This window comes from Petaurus breviceps, unplaced genomic scaffold, assembly GCF_028583685.1.
Source record: "Petaurus breviceps papuanus isolate PSGF00001 unplaced genomic scaffold, PetGlider_PUasm1.0 101, whole genome shotgun sequence".
NCBI classification, from domain to species: Eukaryota; Metazoa; Chordata; class Mammalia; order Diprotodontia; family Petauridae; genus Petaurus; species Petaurus breviceps.
In genome coordinates this window covers 3,717,743-3,740,772 of record NW_027185575.1, presented here as the reverse complement: position 1 = coordinate 3,740,772, position 23,030 = coordinate 3,717,743, and the positions used below count along the sequence as shown (strand labels likewise).

The following is a 23,030-nucleotide window of genomic DNA, read 5'->3' as shown; positions in this document are numbered from 1 at the left end:
GTTTCTGGGTTTGAGGGGCTTATCAGACAGATGGCTGTAGAACCATAAGCCCACAGGCCTCTCCAAGGTTTAGGGCCATGGGGATCAAGTGTGACATCTAAGCAGCTTTTCTGTCTGACAGTTTTCCTAACAAGCCCTCCATCCCTAATCTAGACACTGTGTATAAAGGATGCAATTCCAGGAGGTGGTAAAGCCAGGGTCCCTTATCTTGTTGAGCAATTCATTAGTTGACCAGCTTTTCCTACCCAGTGCTCATTTACAAAGAAGAACAAACATATTCACAAACTAGAGTATGGAAAGCTCCCTTGCCTTGCCTCACCTTCCCTCCCCTCCTGTCCCTTCCCCTTCACTTCTTTTCCCTTCCCTCCTCTTCCCTTCCCTTCCTCCTTCCCTTCTCTTTCCCCTCCCTTTCCCTTCCCTCTTCCCTTTCCTTTTTCCTTCCATTCACTTTACCCTTCCCTTCCTTTTCCCCTTCAATTCCCTTCTCCCTCCCCTTCACTTTCCCCTTCCCTTCCCTCTGCTCTTTCCGTCCTGTCCCTTCCATGTCCTGTCCCTTCCATGTCCTTCCCTTCCCTTTTCATCTTTTCTTTTTTTCCCCCCAATCCAGGCAGGCACCTGTAGCATAATGGAGAAAGAGCTGGTCTCAGAGCTAGAAAGACCTATGTTCAAGTTCTGACTGTGTGACGCTGAGCAAGTCACTTATCTTCTCAGTGATTTGGGCTACTCTGAGACTATACATTTCATATAGTGTGCCAACCTGCAAAGTAAAGAGTTCCTTCTTTCAAGAGTTCTCTACATCAATTAAATAACCCCTATTAAATAATCACCAACAGTCAGGAAAATAGGGAGAAGTCTCTTGCAGAAGGTAGTGATTAAGCTAAGTCTCTAAGGAAGCAGGATTCTGGGAGACTGAGATGGAGAGTAGTCCAGACATTGGGGAGGAAGCATGAGGGAGGGAACCTGGGGGAGGGAGCACAAGGAAGGGGCAGTCAGTGCATATGAGGAACAGGAAGGAGGCCAGAACAGCTGGACCAGAGTGTATGAAGGGAAGTGATGTGTAAGGAGACCAGAAAACCAGGAAGGACAGGAGGTAGAGATCTTTAAAGACCAAATAAGGAGTTTTAATTTGATCCTGGAGGTAACAGGGAACCACTGGAATGCAAGACATTCTGTGAGACAAATGAAAGAAATTAATCCCTTCCTATCTCTTGAGAGGGTTTCTGGGTACCAAGTACCATCAAGAGCAGGGCCCCCCTTTTTAATTAATAATTTTATTTATTTATTTTTAGTTTTATTCATCCATCCATCCATCCATTCATTTATTTATCTACTTATTCATTCATTCATTTATTTGTTTGTTTGTTTGTTTATTTATTTATTTATTTATAGTTTAGTTTTCAGTTCCACAAGCTTTTGAGTTTTAAATGATCTCCTCCTTCCACTCCCCCCACCCAAAGAAGGTGTGCAATCTGATATAGGCTCTACATATACATTCATATTAAATATATTTTCACATCAGTCATGCTGTAAAGAAGAATTATAACCAATGGGATAAGCCATGAGAAAGATGAAAGAAAACAAAACAAAAGAGAGAGTAAATAGTTTGCTTCAATCTGCATTCAGACTCCACAATTCTTTCTCTGTATGTGGATAGCATTTTGCATCATCAGCCTTTTGGATTTGTCTTAGAACCTTGCATTGCTGAGAAGAGTCAAGTTTTTCAAAGTTAGTCATTGAATAATTTGGCTGTAACTGTGTACAATGTTCTGGTTCTGCTCCCCTCACCCAGCATCAATTCATGTAAGTCTTTCCAGGTTTTTCTGAAGTCAGCCTGCTCATCATTTCTCACAGCAGAGTAGTATTCCTTTACATTCATATACCACAACTTGTTTGGCCATTCCCAATTGATGGGCATTCCTCAATTTCCAATTTTTGGCCATCATAAAAAGAGTTGCTTAAAATATTTGTGCACTTTTACCATTTGTTTGATCTTTTTGGGATACAGATTTAGTGGTGTATTGCTGGGTTAAAGGGTATGCATATTTTAATAGCAGGACCCCTTTTTAGCAGCCATAATACAGACTATTGTTTTTCAGTTGTTTCAGTATTGCCTGCTTCTTATTTGGGGTTTTCTTGGAAAAAAAAGATACTGGAGTGGTTTGCCATTTTCTTCTTCAGCTCACTTGACAGATGAGGAAACTGAGGCAAACAGGGTGAAGTGACTTTCCCAGGGTCACATAGCTACTAAGTGTCTGGTTTGAATTGAGGAAGATTAGTCTTCCTAACTCAATGTTTGGTGCTCCATCCACTGACCCACCTAGATGCCTAAAATTTAGGTAAGTGCAAATATGAGGAATGGATGCCACAATGTCTCAAGGTTATAAAAGCATTACAAATATGAGCTGTTTTAAGAAAACATGCACAAAACAAGGATTTATATAAAACCAGAAGGAACCTTAGAGGATTATCTCACTGTACAGATGGGAAAGCGGACCCAGAGAGGCTGTGCTTTGCCCAAGGTGACATAGCTGTTATGTAACAGGAGCAGGATGTGAACCCAGATTCTCTGCCTCTAAATAAAGATCTCTTGCTACTACACCTATCTCCACTAGTTATTCACCTCCCTGCCATCTTTATGCCCTATTGAGCCTACTCCAATTTTCACCTTTACTCTCCTGGGACCCCAAGGATCTGATGGGTATTTTTCATGTTTATCCTGAACCAGGGCTTACCACGTCACCTCCTGGCCATCTCTGTATGTCACAGATGCATGCTGCACATTCCTTGCCTTCTCAAACTTACTCCCTCCCTCTCACCTCCTCTCTCACTGTCCTTCAACATGTATCTCTGGGAACCCTCTCATTCCTGAAAAAGAGGAATCAATTAATTTCTATATGACTCCAATCACCACCCCAGTGACTTCTTTCTCCTCTACTGTGGGTAAAGACTGATCAGGGAAGATTATAGTCTACTAGAGTCATATATAGGGATATCCCTACTCCCCTGTAGATGTTGTCTTCTCCTATGAAAAAATAAAATCTTTGAAGGCAGGAGCTATCTAGCTTGCTTGTATTCATATCCCCAAATGGTAAGGAACTTTAAAAAATGTTCCAGCCATCCATCCATCCATCTACCCATCCATCCCATCCACCCACCCTATCCATCCATCCATCCATCCATCCATCCATCCATCCATCCATCCGTCCGTCCGTCCGTCCGTCCGTCCGTCCGTCCATCCATCCATCCATCCATCCATCTATCCACCATCTGTCCATCCTTCCGTCCATCCATCCAATATTCGTTCGCCCTTCCATCCATCCATCCATCCAACCATCCATCCATCACCCGTCCGTCCATCCATCCATCCATCCATCCACCACCCACCCATCCATCCATCCATCCACCCACCCATCCATCTGTCCATTCATCCGTCCATCCATCCATCATCCGTCCATCTGTCCATCCATCCGTCCATCCGTCCATCTGTCCATCCATCCGTCCATCCGTCCATCCATCCATCCATCCATCCATCCATCCATCCATCCATCCATCCATCCATCCAACTAAAAGGATTCCACTCATGAACAGTTCCTTAATTAATAGTAAGAGCTAACATTTATATAGAGAAGTGTAGGAAGGGCTTTGCATATATGATCTGATTTGATGCTTTCATTCACAGTACCTCACTCACTACTTTTCTGATGGATACTGCAGAGGTTGGTTCCTGAAGTACTCCTCACTCCTCCACAGTTCTGCTGGGTTTCAACTCCATGGAATAAGATGGCGCCCTGTTCCCTCCCCCCACTCCCAGCATGAGATGGTCACTTCTAATCTCATTACCAGGCTGTTTGAAATCAAGCCTTGGCTATTCAACACCTTTCTACCTCCACTTCAGCCTCCTCTCCCCTTTGCTTGGAATGCCAGAGGGTGGAGAAGTTAATTCCTCTCAAAGTGTTCCTTTACTGAAGGCAGGATTTGAACTCATTCCACTTTCCATCTAAAGTTCTTCTTGGTTTTAACTCAGCTTCCTTTTGTGTGTTGTCTTCTCCCATTAGATTACAAGTTCATGGAGTGCAGATACTGTCCTTTTTTGTGTATCTCCAGTGCTTAGCACAGTGCTGGGCACACAGTAGACACTTAATGAATGTTTACTGAATGTATTGAGTTGATGTAAATGTTTATCTACTCTGTGAAAGATCCTTCATGTGACACTGGGTAGAAACTGATATTGGAAGAGAGCAGAGGGTCATAGTGATAACATAATGATCTTCTAGTCAGGATAATAATTGTAATAATAACTAGCATTTACATAGTGCTTTAAAATTTACAAAGTATTTTATAAATATCATCTCATTTTTATCCTTACAACAACCCTGGGAATAGGTACTATTGCCATCCTCCATCCTCATTTTATGGGTGAGGAAATTGAGACAGACAGAGGTCGAATGACTTGCCCAGAATTACTTACACAACTAGTAATTGTCTGAAGTAGGATTTGAACTCATGTCTTCCTGACACCAAGTCCAGCCTTCTATCTACTGCACTACCTTTCTGCCAGGAGACCTGGCAGTTAGAGTCAAGGATAATGCAGGCATCATGTCATCACTGCAGTCTGAGATTTCTTCCAATGGATGACAAGTACTCAGGCTATCATGGGGCATCTTTGCCTGGATTTGGTCAACTTCCTACTAAGTATGAAATCTGTACTTTCTCTAATACAAAACAGGGTTGTCCTAGATAGAAGAGAGTAGAGAGTTGCCCACTATAAGTAATTTGAAAGGAATTGGATATATTTTCTAAATCCATCTGCCCTAGTGTATGTAATTCCAACCATCTGAGTCACTCTTTAGGTTAGGCTATTTTCTTTTTTTTTCTTTTTATTTTTTTTTAAGCAATTGGGGTTAAGTAACTTGCTCAAGGTTACAAGGCCAAGTGTTTCTGGGTGGGTGCTAAGTGTCTGAGCCCAGATTCAATCCCTAGGTCATCCTGACACTGGAGCTGGTGCTCTTACTCACTGTGCTACCTGACCACTCCATAGGTTAGGCTATTTTCATAGGATCAAAGTAACAGAGTAGGGATTGCCATTCAGTCTCAGAGGTACTCCCTATTCCTTCTTTTGGCCAAGGTGGTCACAGAGCCCACCACTGACCAAGGAGGCATTATCTGTTGCTACCCTGTGTGGTTTCCCCTTGTATAGATCTAACAAGACTTGAGGTTGCCATTTTTTCTACGGCTTGAAGTAGACTTTTGAGGGGGTAGTGAGTTCCCTCCCCTCACTTAGCAATGAGGAAGGCAGAACAGAAGAGAAAAAAAAAACTAAAAAAATGACTCCTTCCTTGATTCTAAATATACCTAGATTCTCTCATCCTTGAAACAAAACAAACTTCACTTGACCCTGCTATCACCATAAGCTGGTTTCTTTTATTTTAGTTTTCCTTTCACAGTTAAGCTCATAGAGAAAAACAAACAAAAATCCTCAAAAGATTGTGTACACTGTTTCCCTCCAATTCAATCTGGCTTTCTAAATCCCACTGTTTTACTGAGATTGTTCTATCCACATTACCAGCAACTCCCTTCTTGGACAGTCTTTGTCCACTCTGCCATCACCATCGCCATTACCTGATTGTCCTTCTTCCTGTAGGGCAATTCCTTCTCAGTCTCTTTTGTTGAAGACATACATTCATCATGTCCTGCCCTCAATACATATATGGAAACCAGGGCTGTGTCCTGGGTCCTAAGAGGGTTCTTCCTTCTACAACCTCTCTTGGTGACCTCACCCAAGAGTTCAATTATTATATAGATCTACATTTTCAGCCCTCCTCACTCTTTTAAAATCTTATCCTATAGGAACTGTTGAAAATGGAACTCATTATATTTTCCAGAAACCCAGCCTTTTTTCTAACTTCCCACTTTCTTGCATCATCTTTCTAGTCACCTAGCTTTGCAAAGCTGGGTCTTATCTTCAATTTTTCTCTCTCCTCCATCCCTTTTATCCAATCAATTGACAAATCCTGCCCGTTGTATCTGCCAAACATCTCTCATATCTATTCCCTTCCTTTCATTCCCATGACTGTTACTCAAATTTGAAAACTCACACTGTTCACCTGGCCTATTGCAAGACTGTTCTTGTCTAATACAAACTCTGTACAGCTGCTGAATTATAACCCTTAAAGCACAGATCTGACAGTGCCACTCTCTCATCAAGAACCTTCAGTGGCTCCCTATTACTTCTAAGATAAAAAAACACACTCCTCTGCTTGGCACTTAAAACCTTTTTAAATATTGTTTCAACTTGTCTTTCCAGGCTGATTTTAAGTTATTTTTATAATCATACCTTAGTTGAACTCTCCTTTACATGACGTCCCATCTCCTTCTAAGGAGGTGCATGAGATGTCCACCATGTATGGAATATTGTCCCTCCTCATCTCAACCTCTTAGAATCCCTAACTGGCTTCCAGACTCAGCTCAAGAGTACCTCCTACATGAAACCTTTCCTGGACCCCTTAGTTGTTAATATTCTCCCTCCCATTTCCCTACAATGGAATATAATCTCCACAAGCGATTAATAATTGCTTACTGAATTAATTTTAAAGTTGGCAGGGCACCTTACATACATTATCTCATTTGTATCTCCCAACAACCATGCTAAGCAGATACTATAGGTTTTATTATCATTATTTTTCAGATGGGGAAACTGAGACTGAGAAAAATTGAGACTGCTCATGCTCACACATCTGGGTTTTAAACTCAGGTTTCCCTGATTCTAAGACAAGCATGTCATCTACTAAACCATATAGCTTCTCACCTTATCTAGGATTGTAACAGAATTAAGAGATGTCTGAATTGGATTTCTGATGAAGAAATTTTGATGGAGGTTGATGAGGAGTAGCAGTAAAATAGTAGTAGTAGTAGTAGTAGTAGTAGTAGTTGTAGTTGTAGTCGTCGTAGTAGTAGTTGTAGTTATATAACACTTTAAGGTTTACAAAACACTTCATATATGTTATCTCATTTGATCTGCACAACAGCCCTGGCAGAAAGGTGATATTATTATCCTCATTTTATAGGAAAAGGAAACTGAGGCACAGAGTGGTCACATAGCTAGTACGTGCCTGAGGTTGAATTTATACTTATGTCTTCTTGACCCCAATTCCATTTTCTCTTCACTGTACCACAGGGTTACCTAGAAGTGAGGAATGGTTCTGAGAATTTCAGTCTAATTCAACAAAGATTTATTACATGCCTACTGCATGCCAGACATTGTAATAGTATCCGGGATTCTCATTCAATCTTTACAGACCTGTACAATGAGAATTACACCAGTTAGCTAGTATGATGGATAGAGCCCTAGGAAGACCTGAATTTAAATCCAGCCTCAAACATTTACTAGCTGCATGACCATGGCTAAGTCCTCAATTTGTGTCTGCCTCAGTTTCCTCAATTGTAAAATGGAGACAACAATAGCACCTGCCCCTAGGGTTGTTGTAAAGATCAAAAGAGATTTAGCATTTAGCACAGGGCTTGGCACATAGTAGGCACTTGGTAATTATTTGTTCTCTTCCTATTCCTTCACATCACTTTGGAAATTAAGAAAATAAGTCTCAGAGAGAAAAAGGGACTTGCCCATGGTCACACAGGTACCAGTCAGGGGCAGGACTGAGGTAAAGTCAGGGTTACTCTGAGTCAAATTGCAGAGGTCTTTCCACTGGGCTACAAAGACAAATAACAAATAATTTGAGCCCTCATGGAGCTCCCATTCTTTATGCAGCTGGGGGTGGGTTATAAACAAATGGATTATTTGCAACGTGACTTTCTCTTTTCTTCTCATCTCCTTAAAAACTAATTCTGTCATCTGGTCACATTTCAGATTTGTCCCTCATCAGGAACAGGCATAACTTTACCCCTCTGGGTTTAAGTTTCTTCAACTGTAAAATAAGGGGGGTTGGATTAATTCAAATGGTCTTAATCTGTTTTATCTGGAGCCCTTTGGCAGTCTGGTAAAACCTATGGGTTCCTTCTCAGAATCCCTTTTTTAATTTAAAATTTTTTAGCTGTTGAGAAAAAGAAGTTTACTTAACAACAGCATAGAAAGGATATTCAGCAAGGATACAGTATTGATTCAGATAGACACAACCCCTTTGGTTTCCATAAGGAGACACACACGGACCGAGGGGAGGGTGCATTAGAGCATCTGTGATTCACAGCAACATGGTACCCATGAAGCCTAGGAAGTTCCCAATCATCCTATGTTGGCTTCCACACTTTAACTAGCTTATTCTAACTGAAGCTTGAGTCTCCTGGACCATTCACTCATGGTCATGAATTATATTTCTGTTCCCAAACCATTTTGGTCTCTACCTCAACACTCAGCGATTAGAGTGCTTTACATCTTCCCAATGTCCCACCTTCCAGTCTGGAATCTGATCTGTCCTATTTCCCCATGCTTTTTATTTACCATAGGGAGGAGAAGGAGATAGAAAAAAGGAGGAAAGGAATGAAAGAAGGAGCCATATCAAATACCTATTCTGGGCCAGGCATTGTGCCAAACTCTTTACAAATATTCTATCTTCATGATTTGAGAAGGAACCCATCCTTTTTTAAATGAAACATGTTTTAAAATTTTTAAATTTCAAACTCTTCATTTTTGGCACCATCTGTTCTGCTAGGTTTTTAATCCTCAAACATCATGCCCCCATACCAGGTACCTTCTGGTGCCCCTCCCTCTCCCTATTTTACTTCATTTTGTGTTCTTCCTTCCCTTATTAGAATGTAACCTCCTTGAGAGCAGGGTTATTTTTCTTTTTCTTGTCTATCTAGCACTTAACAGTGCCTCACACATACTAGACACTTAATATACACTTATAGACTATTGAATAATTGAAGGAAAGGCAACATTTCAATTAGAGATGAATGAAAATATAGATGTAAAATTTTCCTCATCCAAGTTCAGACCTATATCCCCTGAAATTTTCCATTGTATTATGGACCCCAGGTTAAGAACCCCCAGATTATATCATCTAAATCTTTCTATCAGCTTTCAAGCTATCATCTTAAGAAGCTCATACCCTTTTCATACTGGTGGGTCCATAACTCATCGGCTAAAGAGTTTTGGGTTAAGGCCCACATTCTAGTTCGTAAAACATGAAAAGTCCTGATTATTGAGATCATTAATGTCGATCATCAATGACTCTAAGGGAATCTCAGTGCATCTTCAAATCTGACACAGGGCCCCCAAAACCTCCCCATCCCCCACTGCCAAAAACGTCGAACTTGGGTATTAAACTCCTCTGAACAAAGAGAATCACGTAATGATTTCAACATTAGGGCTACAATTCTTTGGCAGATTTGATTAATGTAATGACATCTGTATTCTCTGCATCCTAAAGGAAACAGCCATAGGGAAATCCCCTTCAGGAGGCTCACTCAGGACCCACTCTGTCATAACCTCACATTGACATGACTGAAGGGGCAGCTGCAAAATCACCCATGGAATACATCAGGGGCTGCTCTTTGCAATCCTTAATTTTCTCCCTCTCTCAATCCTGCCCTGCTACCTAAAGGAAGGACTATTTACATACACAAATTCAATCTCCGTTAATTAACACATTCACTTTTATTTGCATAATCAGGCTAAAATTTTTGTGGGTTAATTAGACTTTATGCAAATTGGATTAAGGAGATTTAATTGGGGTTTTGATAACCTGACTGTTGTAGTCCATGGATATAAATGCAGGCAGCCTTGCTTACAACTTACTTCTCGAACCCATTTCTCTTTCAAGGTGGGTTTTTTTTAAAGCAACCTAAGCCATTCATTTCCTTTCCATCATGCCTTCCCTCCCTGCAAAACAGTGAAAATCCTACTCAATTCAATGGTATCTACTTTTGATGGATTGACTCAGTAAGCTGGTCAGGATACCAGATGTTTTTGCTTTTTAATAAAAAGCTATGGTTTACAGCTGGCTTCTCCACATTTTCCACATGGGTTAGGACAGGAGTGGCCACAGGTGGCCCTCTAGGTCTTCAAATGTGACCCTTTGGCCAGATTTATAGTCAAAAGACCCAATTCGGAGTCTTTGCTTAGTTATAATTATTAACTATGGCTCTTCTCTGGCACTCAGTCTGCTCATTTGTAAAATGAGGGGGTTGGAGCAGCTGATTTTGAACTCCAAATTCTGTGTTGTCATGAATCAATGATTCTGGAACTGGGTCTTGGAGCCAGAACATCTGGGTTCCAATCCCAGCTCTGCCACTTGGTACCTGTACAATCTTGGGCAGAGAGCTTAACCTTGGGTCTTCATCTGTAAAATGGGCACGGTGGAAGTCAATCATCTCTAAGATCTCTTACATGTCTAAATTCATCCATTCCTTAAATGAGCATTTATTAAACACGTGGTATGTGCCACGGAGTGGGTTGGGGGATGGGATTTAAAGACCAAAATGAGACTGCCCCAGTCTTTAATGAATGTATTATAGTCTACTGAGGAAAATTTTATATATATACAGATAAGTAAATACAAGATATGTACCAAATAAATGGGCAGCTAGGTGGCACAGTGGATAGAGCATTAAGATTGGAGTCAGGAAGACCTGAGTTCAAATCTGGCCTCAGACACTTACTGTGTGCCACTGGGCAAGTCACTTAAACCCATTTACCTCAGTTTCCTTCTCTGTAAATGAACCGGAGAAGGAAATGGCAAAACTACCCCAGTATATCTTTTCCACGAAAACCCCAACTAGGGTCACGAAGAGTCAGACATGACTAAAACAACTGAACAACAACATAAATATGAAAAACATTCAGAAATAACATAGGCTTTGGTTGTATGTGCTTGATAGAATGTGGTTTTATTTCATGGTCTCTTAGAAACACACACTTACACGCCCAATGTCATATAGTTTCTTCAATTACTTGACCTCATCCCTTCTCTACCATAAGATGGTTATATAGCAAGATTGAAGGATAACTCAGTCGCAGCCCTGTGTATTTCATTGGTACCCATGCAATGTTAAGGGGAAGGTTCCCAACACCTTTAGTACCCTGCCCATTCCCAGGAAAACAAGAGCTACATAGAACAAGAAGGCAGGCATGGGATTCAATCTGCCGCAGCCCATGGTATATCCACATCAACAAGATGGCAGATAACTTTGGAATTTTGCCTAAGTATTCAAGACATTTTTTTTTCTTTTTTCCTTGTAGAAGGGGTCACTGATGATTTAGGAAAACAAATGAGTTATGACATATTTTCAAGGAAATTGGGTCAAAGTGTGCATTACAAACATGGAGCATTAGGAAGAAAAAAAAAGCTCAGCAAATGAGATGAAACATCCTTAATACCGCCTCCTCCTTCTGAAGCCCAAACCAACTGTTTTTATCATCAGAAAGTAAGCTGTCCTGTTACAGATCACCAGATGGTCCTGTAGTTACCATAAGTGCCTCCAGATTTGCAGACTGTGAGTTTAATAGCTCAGCTAAGCAGTGGTTAATAGAAGTCCTAAGTCAAGCCTCTTAGAGCAGAGGATGGAATCATCAGAATAAATGATTGTAATGTGCAGAGAATATTGGGTTTCTCGTTATGGCAAACCTTTCTGGGCAATGTGGGTTCAGATCCTAGGGTTCCCCTAAAGAAAATGTTTGGAGTTAAGGTAGGCATCACAACTGCTAAAAGCAATAAGATGGCCAGGAGGTAGCATTGTGCAATGGAAACAATGCTAGATTTAGGGTCAAGGGACCTGGGTTCAAATCCCAGCTCTGCCACTTACTAGCTGTGTGACCTTGGCCAAGTCACTTAACTTAGGGCCTTAGTTTTCTTATTTTTTTCTTATCTGTAAAATGAGAGAGCTGGGATGAATAACCTTGAATATCCCTTTTAGCTTTCTATCTATGATTCTATGAATTGTAATACCTTAATTGAGATGGGGTAGGTAGTCTAGAACTGGCACAGGGTCATGGTTTTGAATATTTCAGGTTCTGAGCCATGCCCATGTAATAAATAACCCCCTTTTGGCCATGGCCACCATCCAGATTTATTGTTGGAAGAGGCATTTCAGGGTATCGAGTCCTCTACCCTTTGATTTTAAAGGTAAGGGAACTGAGGCACAGAGAAATGAAGTAATTCGTTAAAGGTCATTATGACATTATGTGTCTGAAGCAAGATTGGAACTCAGGTCTTCCTGACTCTAGTACAAAATGTCATTTCCCCATCTTATTTTACTTAAGAAAATGTTCGAATACAAGAAAGCATCTTGTTTTGGAAGGAGGTGCCTTGTGGGTTAGCATCATCATAAGTGAAGGTACATATTGAAGTCTGTTTTTACCCCATCAATAATCAAAGAAAGTCATGGTTGGTGTGGACATTTAAAGAACCTCCTCCCAAATGAACCAAAGAATTCTTGTCTCTGGCCCTGCTCCAGGAAACAGAGTCTGCCACAATTTCTTACCTGTTCCTGGAACTGGACACTAGCCGTTGGCAGATCACTGTGGTAGTTGAGTGTTTACCGCCATTTCCCATCTCCTGTTTGACATCCCATTGCCGGGGCTCACTTGTCTTGATGCTAAGAATGTTCACGCCTTTCTTCACCTTGGCCCTGTGGAATCAGAGATTATAAAATGGGCATTAATGGCTCATCCAGAAACTTGGTCTTTGTTCTCCAGGCACCCAAGCTCCATTGTCCAATGGTTAAGATGATTTTTTCCTCCAGAACCTGAGAATGGCTAGGATTTATTTGTATACCACTTCAATGTTTGCAAGGTGTTTTATATGAGATCTTTCTAAGGCAGATGCCATTGTTATCTCTTCATTACAGAAGAGGAAAATGAGACTGAGTGAGCTTACATGACTTGCCAAGACCTGGGCTACAAGTAGAAGCAAATAAGATGGCGTATCCCTTTAGGGGGCTTCTGTCCTAATGAGGGAACACAATAGATAAAAAGGAGGAGGCAGAGGTATGGGGGAGATGAGGGGTGGGGAGGGAAGGGGGTACTTGAATAGGTGCATGGTGAAATATAGCAGAAGACCAGTTCCCCGCAAGATAAGCCAAGGAACCAGGAGACAAAATGGTTAGAGAACAGGGCTAAGGTATGGAGGTATGGAGATGGTAGTGAGCCAGGATGTAGTATCCATCCAGGACCAGAAAGAGAGTGCTTCTGTTCCCCATGATAAGAATCTGATCTCCCCCTTTCCCTTTCCACAACCTCTGGGAAAACAGGAGAGGGGTAGGAGAAGGAAACTATAGAGCCTCAGAATAGGACACATGGTGACAGCATCAATCAATGGCTCTTACATCTCTTTCTCTTTCTTGATAATGCTCATTGGGTACCTCAGATATCAAGAAAAGGACATGCCGGGCAGCCAGGTAGCACAGCGAGTAAGAGTACCGGCTCCAGTGTTTGAGAAGACCTGGAGATCAAATCCCGGGCTCAGACACTTAGCACCCACCCAGAAACACCTGGCCATGTAACCTTGAGCAAGCTACTTAACCCCAATTGCTTAAAAAAAAAAAAAGAAAAGAACATGCCCCTTTACCTAAGCTTTGACATTCTCCTTCTAGTGTCAGCTTCCTTCTCTGTTAGATGAGATGGCTGGACTACATGGCCCCTTGGATTCCTTCCAGACTGATAATTTGAGGATGGTAAAGTACATAGCATTTGGGAGAAAGGATTGCCAAGCCCTCTCCAGACTCCTCACATCGGGGCACAGACATGAAATTGTCTAGAATGCCCACAATTCAAGAAAATGCCTGCAAAACTGGCAGGCCTGTAATTTGTTTTCTTTGCAGCAATTCCATATCAGCAGTCACCCTGCTTACTAGAGTTTTGACTTAGGTCAGTCAGTCCATAAGCACTTATTAAGCACTAAGTACCAACTGCTTTACTAAGTGCTAGGGATATAAAAGGACAGGCCCTGCCCTCAAGTGCTTACATTCTAATGTAGAAGCTAAGATTTAAAAAAATAGGTATAGAATATACATATACATGTGCACATATACTTTATATATACAAAAACTCATACTCTCTCTCCACATACCATATATATGTATATGCACATATACTATATACACACACATATATGTGTGGATATGTACATACATACACATATACATACATACTGTAATGGTAATGGTAATTTGAAGATCTTGCCTGCCCCTTAATAGGCCTAAGGGAATTTGAAGATCTTCTCTGCCCCCCATAGGTTGAAGGTAATCACATTGAACCTGTAGTGGGAGGAACTTGCTGAAGGGTGGAGCAGAGCCCACAGGAAGCTGCAAAGTCAGCATAGTTAGAGCTGGAGGGAGGAGAGGAAGCACCCAAGGAAAAAGTTAGGCTTGTGAGTGTTTGTGGGAAGGCTAAAGGATGGTTTGGCTCACTGCTGTGCTATGGTGTGTTAATTTTTTTGTTGTTATAAAGGATTTGGTTTCCTGGTGTTAGGATTTGGCTTTCTGGTGTCTGAGTAAATGATTTGCTTCTGTCTTCTGTATGGAGAATCTGTTATATTTTGCAATTCAGAACTATGCTGACATATTCATAGTCACCGTTGGTGCTGTGAATATTGTATTGGTGCTACAATACGTATATACATATGCATCCATACATATATATTTATATATGTTTGGTACCTAGTATATAATGTGTATATACACACACATATATACATACATTATACATAGATACTCTGTGTTTAGTTTTTAATATATAGTATACATTTATATGTCTATCATAGTATAATATGTATATACAATATGTATCTGTGTGTATCTATGTATATAGAGATATATTTATATTTATAGTAGATGGAAGGCAATCTGAAAGGGGATGACAGTAACATCTAGAAAGACTGGAAAAGGCTTCCTGCAGAGGGTGGGATTTAAGTTGATTCTTAAAGGAAGCCAGAGAAATGAAGACAGAAGTGAGTCAGGAGAACAAGGGTTCCGTTAAAATGCTTCATTAAATTAAATTCCACCACCACTATGGAAGACTAGCCCTATATGCCTTTGGAAAACAAAATCCAAACCATCCCATCCTCACATAAATATTTGTATGAATACTGTGTTGACATCAAGTATACCAAAAATTGTGTTGATATCCACATAGACTATCTGCCTAGCTCCCTTGCCTGAAGGAAGCACCTTCGGGAATGTTCTGTGTTTCCTTGAAATGGAGTTTGCCCCATTTGGATTTTGCTCAGGACTTCGCTTTCCACTGAAGCTACAAATTGTTCTTTCCGCCTCACAGTTCAGATTAATAGGAGGTTTCTTGTTGAGTGAGGCAGGCATCTTATCCCAATGTGGACTGAGAGTAGGAACTTCTAACATGGAATAAAAAGACCAAGGCCACAAGTCCATTGTGCTCATTTAGACTCCTGTTTAATGAGGGTGTTAGGTTTTCATATCTCCATTAAGGAAAAGTCATTTAGAGGGGGTAATGTTCCCAGGGAAAATTGGTTCTATGTAGGAAGGCTGAACTTGGCACAGAGTGGGGTGAGAATGCTGGATTCCAGGCTTCCAAAATAAACCCTTAAGTTTATATTGTGGAAACATAATGTGCTCTGTGGGCAAGAGTCCTAACGATGGGAGTGGCGGCGGCTATGGGACCAAAGTGCAAGAATAAGCTACTTCGTTGTAGGAGATACGATGAACATCAATACCTGTCTCTGCTGCATATACCTACAGGAATGACACTGAATTGAAACGGGGCCATCAAATCTCAGCCTTACATATATTTTTGAAAATTTCCCATTAATTCCAGTCACTTCTTGGCTTGTCTTTCATAATCTTGGTTGCTGTCATATCCATGCCATAGAGGTGTAACTGCATTTACACGTCTCATTCTTTGTACTTAGCATTCTTTCTAGTCTAAGAAATGTATTTCAGCAGTTAAATAAGGTTTTATTTAACAAGACTAGATGCTGGATGTACAAAGGCAAAAACAAAACTCCTCACTTTGGAGGGCCTTATATCCTATTGGGGGAGAAAGTTGCTAGACTAAATACAAAATATATACCAAGAAACTGTGGGGGGTATTAAGAAAGGCAGGTGGGGCGGCTAGGTGGTGCAGTGAGCAAAGCGCCAGCCCTGGAGTCGGGAGGACCTGAGTTCGGTTCTGGCCTCAGACACTTAACACACACACACACACACACACACATACATACACACACACACACAAATAAAAAACCTAGCTGTGTAACCTTGGGCAAGTTACTTAACCCCAATTGCCCTCCAAAAGGCAAAAAAAAAAAAAAGGCAAGAGGTGGCATCTGAGGAAACTTTGAATCAAGGTAGCTAGATATAAGAGATGGGGTGAGGAGGGAGGACATACAAGACATGGGGGGAGGGAGGCAAAGGCATTGAGGCAGGACATGGACTGTGATATTTAAGAAATTGCAAGGTGACTGGTTTGGTGAGAATGTTGAGTGTGTGAAAGACACTCTTCCATGTATACAATACTTCTTTCATAATACTTTGACCTAAACAGAATTTCTTAAGAATAATCATGATAAGGGCAAGTGGGTGGCATAGTGGATAAAGAGTCAGATTTGAATGAATAACAACAAACTTCCTGAGTTAAAGGCCCAGGGCTCCATTCACAGCATCACCTAGCTACCTAGCTAGAGACAGAAAAACAGAGACCAAGATTTCAATGGTGGAGTGAAGTTCCAGAAAGAGAAATTCTCATTGGTTCTGAAACTTAAATAGTATTGGAATGTTGGCTGGGGGAGGCAAAATGTCCATAATTTGCCAGGGTTCACAAGGCCAGGAAGTCTTTCTAAACCCATATCTCCCTGTCACCAAGGCTGGCTTTCCATCCAGTAAGCATCATCCCCTTTCTTGTCTTTGAATATAATATCTGTAAAGAATGTTTCAGAGAAAGCCCTGAATTTCAGGGTGATGCATTCAAACAAACAAGCACATATCACTGTTACCACCCTCCTAGGTTGGTAGGTGCCAGAGCTGGTGGGTGCCTCCTTATTTATGACACTACAAGACATAATCTCTGTGTATACACAGACAATCTATGTTACCCACCTGCACAGTACAAATGTTTACAGTTAAACATTTATTCTCTTTTAGCATTTCACGACTTACAAGCAAAAGCCATTTCTGCCACATTCCCAAGATTGCCTGACTCTGCTGTTTCATAAGTGATGATTAACGTCTTTGAAGAAAATCAATATTCAGCATGAGCTGTGGGCTCCAGCAGCCCAGGGTTCCCCTTTAGGCTTAGAAGAACTCTAGCTATGGGATTCCTGGCAATGTCTGTCTGCTTCCTTTTCTCCCCTTCCTTCAGTTTCCTTGCTTTTAAAAGGCATTCTGGGCTCCTGTTTTTGATTAAGGAAGGGAAGATCGTCTAGAAGCTAGCCGAAGACAATTCCCTAAATTACCCTGGGAAGGCTTGGTTTGGGTCCATCTCTAAGTAAACAGTTATGGTAGGTCAAAAGTAATCCCAACCTGTTCTCATTTTGAAGTCAAATTACTTCATAATCAAGATGTTACTCTTAGACCCAGAGTCAGGAGAGATCTGAATTAAAATCCTGCCTTTTAACCACATGCAAGTCACTTAACCACTGAAAGTTTCACCTTCTATGTCTCAAAAACAGAGATAACAACGACAGTACTTGTTTTACAGGGCTATTGTGAGGTTTGATTCAGGCAATATATGTAAAGTTCTCTGCAAGTTTCTCTTCACTAGTGAATAGTTCAATAATAGTCAATTTATTTTCATCTTATGTATGGTGGAAAGGGTAATGGGTTTGGAATCAGAGAATCAAGGTCCAAATAGCTAGTTTATTTATATGGTCTAAGGCAGAAGTTCTCAAACTTATTTGGCCTATAGCCTTCTTTTCAAAAAATAATTACTTAGTGCCCCCCATGGAAATCATTTTTTCTTTAATCCTTTAAATTAGATCTGCATAATTTTTTTTTGCCTTTTGGAGGGCAACTGGGGCCAAGCAACTTGCCCAAGGCTACACGGCTAGCCCTCTTGCTGCAGTGTTAAGTGTCTGAGACCAGAACAGAACTTGGGTCTTCCTGACACTGGGGCCAGCGCTCCACTCACTGCACCATCTAGCCACCCCTAGGTTTGCATCATTTAAAAATATTAAATAATTTTTTTAAAATGACATCTTAAATTTAATAATTTATTGTAAATTTGTGCTTTTTTTCCCCTATGTTGAAATTTTGATGATGCTATATTGCATCATGTAGCCACGTAATATCATATTGTAAACAAGTCATTATGTGCACATGTTCCTGCTAATCCCTGCTGGACTTCCAGACAATGTACAACATGCTTGCTTGCCAACACTTGCTTTTTAAGACCTGTTGGAAGACTTGACCACTGATTGGTTATAACTTGCATTTTGTGTGTTTATTTGGAAAATAATGTAATCACTATGACTTTAATTGTTACATAACAAATGAAACATGTATGAACAGTTTTTCAAAATTTTCTTCTCTTCTCTTCTTCCCTTATGCTTCCACTGCTCCCTTATTTTTATTCAATGTCCCCCAATTACACCTGAGTCTACTACTGACCCCCTGGATCATTCCAGTGCCCCCCAGGGGGTGGTATTGCCCACTTTAGGAACCTATGACTAACGTTTGCAAAACAATTTGCTTACATTATATCATTGACCTTCAATAATCCTGGGAGGTAGGTACTATTATTGTCTCCATTTTATAGTTGAAGAAACTGAGGCTGAGAAAGGTTAAATGAATTGGCAAACCCAAAGAAATAATAAGTGTCCGAGCTAGGATCTGAACTCAGATCTTCTCAACTCCAAGGTAAGAACTTTGCTACCTATGTATCTCTCAGTCTGTTTACTGGATGTGTGAACTTGGTCATGTCCTGTAAGACTGTTGAGTTTGAGCTTCTCATCTGTAAATATGCACTATCCTTATAGTCAGATTTGTTGTTCTGTCATTTCATTCATATCCAACTCTTCATGATCCCATTTGGGGTTTTTTTTTTAGCTAAGATACTAGGGGTGATTTGCTATTTCCTTTTCCAGCTCATTTTACAAATGAGGAAACTGAGGCCAACAGGCTAGGGTCATATAACCAGTAAGTGTCTGAAGCTGGATTTGAACTCACAAAGAAGAGTCTTCCTGACTCCAGGCCTGGCATTCCGTGACACCACCTAGCTGCCTTATAGTCAGAGGGTCTAGTTAAAATCCAGTCTGTCACTCACCACATGAGTGAGCTTGGTCACACCACATAAGTTTTCTAGGCCTCAGTTTCTTCATTTGTAAAATGAGTTGGACATCATAACTTCAGATATCATTTTATAATCCTATGATTCAGGACCCATCACTGATACTACCATATACCCATGGAAGGTCCCTAAAGAGAGAGGTTGGATGGACAGATTCAGTCCTGATGAGGCTCCCTTAGATAACTTTAAATTAAATGGATATCATCCTGAGGCAGCTAGATGGCACAGTATACAGAGCACTGGGCCTGGAGTCAGAAGACCTGAATTCAAATCTACCCTCATATACTTAGTAGGTCACTAGTGTGACCTTTTGGGCAAGTCACTTAATCTCTGTCTACCTCAATTTCCTGCTGTTTAAAATGGGGATAATAATTGTACCTATTTCTCAGGATGCTATGAAGATAAATGTGAAGCGCTTAACATAGTTCCTAGTACATAGTAGGCACTTAATAAATGTTTGCTCTCCTTGTAAGAAGATGAGAATGGGACTTCCAGGAAGGACTTGAGTATTCCCAAATGAAGCAGAATTCTCGACTGCCCACAGACTGAAGTCCATGAAGAAGAATGCACCAAGACCTCTCTGTCCAAGACCAGAATTTTTGTTGTTATTGGTTTTTTTTTTAGTGAATGTTTTAATCCACTCTAGGTACAATAGAATTAAATCTGCTACAGATACATTTTGTCTTTTTAAATAGGTTGGGTGAAGTTATCTATCAGGGATAGTGGAAAACTCTTACAACACCTTCCTGAGACTATAGAGAGGATACAATTTAAAGCCTGTGACTGCAGGAAAAGCCTCCCCAAGCAATTGGTTCATAGATTGAAAATTGAAATGAGGACTCCTGAGTCCAATCCCCTCATTTGAACAAATGAAGCCTTAAGTGGGATATGAGCCCTTTGAGCGAGGGCTGCTTTTTTGGTATTCCCAGTGCCTAGAATAGTGCCTTGCACTCAATAAGGATTTGATCAATGTTTGTTGAAATGAATTTAATTATGTAACTTACCCATGGGTAGTAACTGGTAAAGAAGGGATTTTTACTTCGGTTTTCTGACCCCAATACCCATACTTTTCCTATCATAATACAATACGATGGCATACCTATAGTAATTAAGATTTACAAAGCTCTTTTGTCATGATAACCACATGAGACAGTGTATCAGCAAGCACCCCAGTGTCCCCAGGGTGGCTGCCAACACAGGTTCTTGGATCTGCTTTGTTAAAGGAAAGCAACTCAAAATGTGTTAACAAGCTTACTTTAATCACTCAAATATGTATCATTTACCTAGTTCAGGGGAAAAAAGGTCAGCACCCCGAACTTCAGAGTATACAGACAGAATTATCAAGGCAGCGAAACAGATCAAGTAGACAGGTTTCCAAACTGTCCAACCATTACATCCTTACTAAATCAACATCTGGGTTTTTCAAAGCTAGGGGGCTCTCAACAACAGCTTCCCAGAGTCTCATCTGATCAAATCACAGAACACTTCTCAAAGTGAGCCCCAAAACAAAGCCTCACATCAGGGCTTATATAGCCTTCTCCTGGCTCAGAGAATGTAACAACCTTCTAGACCCACTGGCCAATCAAAAAGTATCTACTGAAAAACAAGCCTCCCACCCCAGCCTCCAGGTGCACTTTAGCCTAGGGTCAGGGAAGATCTTAAAAATTTACATTACCATTACAGACAGGTAGTACACATGTCATCATACTTATTTTAGAGATGAAAAGACTGGAGGTTAAGTTACTTGCCCACGGTTATACAACTAATACATATTAGATTCAGAATTCAAATCCAAGGCCTTTGGGGATGCCTCCAGGACCCAGGTTCAAATCCCACTTTTGATTATGACTATGTGACTTTGGGCAAGTTGTTTTTTTTTTTAACCTCCGTGGGCCTCAGTTTCCTTCTCTGTAAAATGAAATTTGGTCTCTGAAATCTACTTCTAGCTCTCAATGTATGATTCTTTGATTCCAAGTCCAGTATTCTCTCTATGATGACCTTTCTATGAAGCAAAACTATTTCATTTCATTCCTTATTCTTTGGGCTCTGTCTATCACATCCTTCTCCTTTTGTGGGTAATTCCTTTTCTCCATCTTCCTATCCCTTTTCAGCTCCCTTTTACTTCATTAGAATATAAACTCCTCAAAGTCAGGGACTATCCTGCTTTCTACTTGTATCTGGGTTCCCAGGACACCTGGCACACCATAAATAAGTGCTTAAAAAAAGTTTCTTTTCTTTTTAAATGCTTTATTAACTTCTGATTTACATCATTCGTTTCTGCCCGATTTTGAGTTACAAATTTTCTCCCCGCTTTTTCCCTTACCCACTGCCCCAAAATAGCAGTCTCACAGGATATCCCCTCCTCCAATCTGCTCTCTCCCATATTTCCTCCCATACCCCTTTCGACTTTTCCAGTGGATCTCTATGCCTCAGTGCCTGTATATTGTATTTCCCCAGTTACATGTAAGATGGTATTAATAATAGTATATATATATATATATATATATACACATATATATATATATACATATATATATATTTGAATATTTGATTTTAAAACTTTCAATTCCAGATTCATTCCCTTCCTTTCCCGTCACCCACCCCCACTGGGAAAACAAGCAGTTCAGTATAGCTTGTACATGTGCGGCTAATGCAAAACAACAACATAGTAGATACATTGTAAAAGACTGACTACACTTCCCTCCCTCCCATCCCACCTCCCACCCACTCCACTCTCCACCCTGATCCTGTCCTTTTTCAAAAGCGGGTGCTTCCAACTTCCCTCCCCCCTAGCCTGCCCTTCCTTCCATTATCCCCCCTCTTATCCCCTTCCCCCCTATTCTCCTAGAGGGTGAGATACCCTATTTAGTGTGTATTTCACTCCTTCCTCAAGACAGATTCAATGGGAATAAGGTTGACCCATTCCTTTTTGCCTTCCTATTCTTCCCCTCCGTTGTAACCATTTTCCCTTGTATGAGATAGTTTACCCCAATCTGTCTCTCCAACAAAAGTTTCTTGACCTGCCTTGATTTGACTCTATAACAGTAAGGACTGATTGTCACAACAGAAAGAAATTCATAGAAATGAAGATAGCCTAGCCTTTCTCCCTAAATGTGCAACCCCATTTTATTGGCGCTGAGCCTCTATATTTTTAAATGTCGGGCTTCTGAGAGGAGATAGCCAAACTTTAAATCCTTTGCACTGATAATCTACACCCCAACTCCACCTTAGAAAGAGCTGTCATAAAGTAAAAGCATTAGACTTAAAAGTCCAAACAGATTTATGGCCCCATTATACTTGTTCTATCCATCTTACATGTCTGACCATTGTTGCTCAGGGTATTAAGATGGAAATAATACCATCTACAATGAATAAAAATGATTGTGTTGTCCTTTACAAGAGAACATACCACATAAATGCATAACAAACCAACATTTCTCTCCCCCTTCAGAATAAGGATCATAAATCTGTCCCCACCCCCAGCCTCCACTGCTCTCTTGCTAGAGCAGCCTCTGCTTCATTCATTTTACACTTCTACACCTACCATGCCACCCACAGCACATACCTTCAGTCCCCTAATCACCTTTATGGTTGAGAACCATAATTGAACTAACTCAATTTTTATTCCTGGAAAAGAAGGCCCAACATAGTTTCCTAGGATTCCATATTCTATCTCCATAACTTCCCCAAACAAGACATTTCTCTCTGGTGATTACTTTTCTATAGGTGCTGTCTTCCCCTATTTGAATGTGAGCTCCTTGAGGACAAGGGCTGTCTTTGTTGCTTTGTATTTCCAATGCATAGCACAGAGCATGGCACATAGGAA

General features: G+C 40.7%; 1 protein-coding gene across 1 annotated transcript in view; it reads right to left on the bottom strand.

The window, feature by feature from the left end:
* Window positions 1-23,030, bottom strand: part of LOC138157907 (transmembrane protein 132C-like) — a 612,402-nt gene that overhangs the window by 233,094 nt on the left and 356,278 nt on the right. Inside the window, exon 3 of the mRNA XM_069083711.1 lies at window positions 12,436-12,582. Within this exon, the coding sequence (XP_068939812.1) occupies window positions 12,436-12,582 (147 nt within the window). The remainder of the gene's footprint in view (window positions 1-12,435; window positions 12,583-23,030) is intronic.